General features: G+C 45.2%; 1 protein-coding gene across 2 annotated transcripts in view; it reads left to right on the top strand.

The window, feature by feature from the left end:
- pcdh19 (protocadherin 19) overlaps positions 1-6,000 on the top strand; it is a 56,221-nt gene that overhangs the window by 1,525 nt on the left and 48,696 nt on the right. The window contains exons 1-2 of one of the 2 annotated variants that reach the window (XM_080466144.1): positions 1-1,820; positions 4,370-4,502. The exon at positions 1-1,820 is cut by the window's left edge and continues 1,525 nt beyond it. In XM_080466144.1, the coding sequence (XP_080322270.1) occupies positions 1-1,820; positions 4,370-4,502 (1,953 nt within the window). The remainder of the gene's footprint in view (positions 1,821-4,369; positions 4,503-6,000) is intronic. The other variant, XM_080466145.1, reaches the window with a different exon arrangement.

Raw genomic sequence — 6,000 nt, 5'->3', positions numbered from 1 at the left:
TCTATGGAAATCTGTGTCATCAAAGTTGAAATTGAGGATTTGAACGATAACGCGCCCAGATTCCCAACTAGTCACATTGACATTGAAATTTCTGAAAACGCCTCCCCTGGTACCAGGTTTCCCCTAGAGGGGGCAAGCGATCCGGACTCGGGGATCTTTGGAGTGCAATCTTATTCTATCACCCCAAATGAGCTTTTCGGACTGGAAATAAAGACGAGGGGGGACGGGTCCAAAATCGCAGAGCTTGTTGTGCAAAAATCGTTAGACAGAGAGACACAGTCCCACTATACATATGAAATCAGCGCAGAAGATGGAGGGGACCCTCCGAAGATAGGCGCGGTCCAGTTAAATATAAAAGTAATAGATTCTAATGACAATAACCCCGTTTTTGATGAACCGGTGTATACAGTCAATGTGATGGAGAATTCCCCTATTAACACGTTAGTCATAGACCTGAACGCAACGGATCCCGACGAAGGGACAAATGGAGAGGTGGTATACTCGTTCAACAGTTACGTCACCGAGAAAACGAGGGACGCTTTCAAAATTGACCCCAGAACCGGGATCATCACCGTCAACGGTGTTTTGGATTACGAAACGACGCAGATATACGAGATCGACGTGCAGGCAAAAGATTTAGGTCCCAACTCCATACCGGCTCACTGCAAAGTCACAGTGAATGTGATGGATACGAACGACAACCCACCTGTCATTAGTTTACTTTCACTGAACACGGAGATGGTGGAAGTTAGTGAGAACGCGCAGCGTGGGTATGTCATTGCGCTGGTGAGGGTGTCGGATAAGGATTCTGGGGCGAACGGAAAAGTGCAGTGCAGACTACAGGGCAATGTGCCTTTCAGATTACAAGAATACGAGAGCTTCTCCACCATACTTGTTGATGGCAGGCTGGACAGAGAACAAAAGGACACGTACAACCTGACCATCCAGGCGGAAGACAGTGGCATCCCCCCGTTACGCGCCACGAAATCTCTGGTTGTAAAAGTCACGGATGAAAATGACAACCCTCCCCACTTTCTTAAGCCGCATTATCAAGAAATGGTGATGGAAAACAACCTCCCTGGCTCGTGTCTGCTTGCAGTATCCGCAGAAGACCCGGACCTGGGGATGAATGGCACAGTTTCATATTCAATTGTCCCCGGAGAGATTAAGCACATGGATGTTAACACATATGTCAGTATAAATCCGTCAGGTCGCATTTACTCAATGAGATCATTCGATCATGAATACACACGGACTTTTGATTTTAAAGTTTTGGCCCGAGACAATGGCAATCCCTCTTTATCGAGTAACGCCACAGTGCGCATCGTGGTGCTGGATGTCAACGACAACACACCTGTTATGACCAACCCTCCTCTGGTGAATGGCACCGCGGAGGTTTCCATCCCAAGGAACGCTGGGGTGGGTTACATGGTGACCCAGGTGAAGGCTGACGACTACGACGAGGGGGAGAACGGGCGACTGACCTACACCATCTCGGAGGGGGACAGGGCTTTCTTTGAGATCGACCAGGTGAACGGAGAGGTGCGCTCCACACGGATGTTTGGGGAAAACGTCAAATCCACTTACGAGATCACGGTGGTGGCGAGAGATCACGGCAAGCCCTCCTTGTCCGCCTCGGCCTACATCGTGGTGTACCTCTCACCAGACCTGAACGCGCAGGAGCCCATTGGACCTGTCAACCTGTCTCTCATCTTCATCATCGCCCTGGGCTCCATCGCGGCCATCCTCTTCATCACCATGATTTTTGTGGCGGTCAAATGCAAGAGGGACAACAAGGAGATCCGGACTTACAACTGCAGGTACTGACTGAATCCCGCCTCCGTGTGTGTGTGTGTGTGTGTGTGTGTGTGTGTGTGTGTGTGTGTGTGTGTGTGTGTGTGTGTGTGTGTGTGAGAGAGAGAGAGATGCGCCGTGCGTGAGTGCGTGGTCGCGCGCGTGAAACTGTCAGTGTGTCCGTGCATCGCTTTTTTTTGTCGTGCAGCATGTAGAGGCTCTAATGTGAGGGCTGCAGGTCAAATCCCCCCCCCACCCACCCACCTTGCAGCAGAAATCGAGGCAAACCTAAATAAACCCGACTGCTTTAAATCAAAGACATTCTGCTGAGGCCCACTGTTCCGTGTTAGGGAAATGTGATTGATGGATTTAATCCTTCCATTGTAACCAATTGACTCATAAATAGACGGTTCAACTGTCATGTTCAATTTGCGGCTGTGTTGCCGGACAATTAACGTCCCACTGGCTCAATAGCAGTCCCAGACATTTATTATTTAACGTCCACCGTGGCTGATTGGCTGTTATCAGCTTTAATCTAGTGTGGTTATGGACAGTCCTGAACCATCATTCGGATTTCCCTCCGTTTTCATCTGTATTGAGGTAGGACACACAGTACAAGCAAATAAAATAAACTACTAAATACAGTAATAATAGAAATGATATGTAAGGAATACCGGAATCAGTAAATGTTTTCGGAGTATCTTTGAAAAGAGCAGATTATTATCTTTCTGACCTTGTATATTACACACTCTGTTTTGTTCATCAATCTGAACATCAGTTAGGGCTTTGATTTCCCACTGCCACATTACCCCTATAAATTTACATATAGATTGGATTTGAAAATTTAACCTGAAGCTATAATCATATTTTGCTCCAAACATAATTTTGTTGATTTTAACTTAGCTTAGTTTTTCAAGCAGTGATGCCCACGAAGAGGGGGGAAAAAGTTTAAAAACTCCTTTAACATTGATTGGGTTTCCCTTTTTCTCAATATTGATGAGGATTTGTGTTTCTTTTTTTCTTCTAACAGCTTTTTTGGTGAAATAAAATAACAAGCGATGTTCTATGTTTTATTGATTGCAGAGATGTGGTGGAAAAGAAAAATAATTCTAGCTTTGTACTTTTGGCCCTTCAAAGTTTTATCTAAATGTCTTTTTATTTAAACTTGAATGGAAATGCAGAGAAATCAATATTGTGACATCTTGGGCCAGAAGGTTTGTCATAATTTTTTGACAGTCATTCGTTTCCATCCAGAGAAGAAACAAGGACACACAACAACAAATTCAAAATTCCAAACGGGTAGTGGTACTTTACTCTGCTAGCGTGAGCCCCTCTTCCTGCTGGGTGTTTTAATCAGCTCTGATGTGCTTTGCTTCTCAGTCGCCACCTCGAATATGAGGAGCAGTTATCTCCAATTTATTGCTTGTCCTCTGTCAGTTTGTCTGACTCTGAAGATTTCCGCTCCCAGATTTCAATTTGGGCCCAAAGTAGAGAGACAACATGTTCAAATGACAAATGAGAAAGAGATGGGGGTATTTTCTACCCTTGCAGCTGCCCATTTTCCTTCCTCTGAATCAAGAAGAAGCAGAATGGAGGTGGGAACTTTTTCTTTTTTTTTTTTCCTAAAAGAAAAATGAAAAAAAGACAAACTATAACGATGCTTGTTTTTAGCCAGTGTGACTTTAGAAGCAACAAAGGATTAGTGCTGTATTTTAGTGAGGAACAGGGGCCAGTGGGGCATAGTAAAGCAGAGACATTTCAGATAAGACAGGAACAGAGACATTCCAGATATTGCAATTTAGTGGTTGGCTCTGGTGTTGTTGTGGGTTTAATGTGGGATACAAACCATATGTTATGTGCCATTAGATTAAAAACAGGCTCTTCCAGATTTTTGAAGAAATGCAGATGGTAAAAAAAATCTCACATTGGAATATGGAATATGCCTGGTGAGGTTTGTAGCCATCACTGTAGTGTACTTAGCATCTGTTCTCCTGTGGAAAACTGCAAGGCTATGCGAAGAATGGATATTTCCCCTCGTCTGAGGATCCTTTGATAAAACATGGCTGTGTTGCTCATTTACTCTTATTAAAGTCAAAATACTCAGTTCAAGTTTGCAGCGGCTACCGCGAGCAGCTAAAGGAATTTCAATCTGCAGTTCTCCTACTCCTCGTATTGCTCGTAGGCTCGCTTGATAATGAAAGAGAAAAAAAAAGAGGAATTAGTGTGGGTTGTGTGCTTTGAATATGAGTGTATATACTGGTGGTGCTTCTCATTATCAGTGTGTGTTCTTTTTTGCTTTGCTTCCGTGGTTTTTGGCATGTTTGCATATTGTCTGCCCGTTTGTGACATGTCGATTGTTGAGCATGCAAATGCAAACAAAGAATGGGGTGACAGCTCCACTGCAAGCCGGGAGTGGGAAGTCACTGAGGTGCACTATTCCACCCCTGGACAAGAGCAATGAGCCTTTGTCTGGTACCCATGGTTGAACAGCGCCTAGCTGGCATGATGGGCAAGCTTTTTGACCGTGTGGACAGAGGAGGGAAAGGCAGAACACTGCTTTATTGAGTCTGTTCAGTTTCTTCTACTTGCGCAGGGTGGCGGAGTACTCATATGGCAACCAGAAGAAGTCCAGCAAGAAGAAAAAGCTGAGCAAGAATGACATCCGCTTGGTGCCTCGTGACGTTGAGGAGACGGACAAGATGAATGTGGTGAGTTGCTCATCTCTCACCTCCTCGCTCAACTACTTCGACTACCACCAGCAGAGTCTGCCGCTGGGCTGCAGGCGCTCCGAGAGCACCTTCCTCAACGTGGAGAACCAGAACTCACGCAATGCAGCTCCCAACCATGGCTATCAACACCCGTTCACAGGGCAGGGCCACCAGCAGCCAGACCTCATCATCAACGGCATGCCACTGCCAGAGGTGAGTGAGCTAAACTCCACTGTGCTCTGTCCTTGATCCTTGGTTGGTCTGCTTTGGCTAAACGGGAATGAGTAAAAAAAAAAAGGGGGGGGGGGGGGGGGGTTTGAATTGAATTCCATGTTCAAAGGTAATGTTTTTGTAGAGGCAATGAAATAGTTGACTTAACAGGTGTTCTTCCTCTTTAATGATAATTAATGTCTTCTTGATCCAACTAAATTGCAACAAAGCAGTGAGATGCTATGCAGTACATTTCAACACCTCTCCTGGTCCAGTGATATTTCGCATTTCATTGCATCACAGGAGACAATGTCAGAGAAACGCTTGTCTGTTATTGATGGAAAAGCTGAGCTATTTGAAATGGCAATATGTCAGTAGGGCTGAGTGGAATCCTTCAAGGCATTTCAAGGTGCAGAGACACTAAAGCCAACCTGTGATAAGAGCACTTTGCCAAGCAGAATTAGGAGACCTGACAATGTGGATTATTTGGCCTCTCTCACTCCATTTGTTTTCTTTTTTCTAATTTTCTTTTTATTTGTGTGTGCTGAGCTCCTGCAAAAAGAACGGTGGTTTGTGCACCTGCTAGATGTATTGACCCAACTAATCAGGTCCACTACACATCATTTCAGGTGCTAGCAGAAAGAATAATCATTGCTTAAATCTGTATGTCGTCCATTTGGCTGCAGTGTTACCGCATGGCCGCTCTGCACAGCCAGCCATTGAATTATCCTGACATACCATGCATGGCTCCAGCAGAGCAGTGAAGGTCTGACTGGAAAGACTATTCAAGCTGACAGGTGTATGCCAGCAAGCTGATGTTTGGTTTATAGATTTGTGTATGTATAAACTTGTTGTTCATTTTTTTCCCCCCCTTTTTAGTAGCATTCCTTTCCTTTTATGACCCACTTCTACTTAATCCCATGGGAGAGTGGGACATTTGTGGTCTGTGTCTGTGAGACCGAAAATGAGCATGTGTGTGTGGTTTTGTACGAGAGTGTGTGTGTTTCTCATGTGGATGGCAGCAAATGAGCCTGTGTGTGTCTCACGCACGCACACACACACACTCACACACACACACACACACACACACACACACACACACACACACACACACACACACACACACACACACACACACACACACACACACACACACACACACACACGCACACACACATACGCGCACAAACGTGCCTGCTTGTAATTGATGAGTTCAATCTCCGTTTGACATTTGGTGCAGAGAATGTGGGTTTGACAGTGGGGGTCTTAAAAGAAGAAGCACAAGATG

This window comes from Lipophrys pholis (genome assembly GCF_963383615.2).
Source record: "Lipophrys pholis genome assembly, chromosome: 6".
NCBI classification, from domain to species: domain Eukaryota; kingdom Metazoa; phylum Chordata; class Actinopteri; order Blenniiformes; family Blenniidae; genus Lipophrys; species Lipophrys pholis.
The sequence above is the reverse complement of the archived record's forward strand: the minus strand, read 5'-3'. Positions and strand labels throughout refer to the sequence as shown.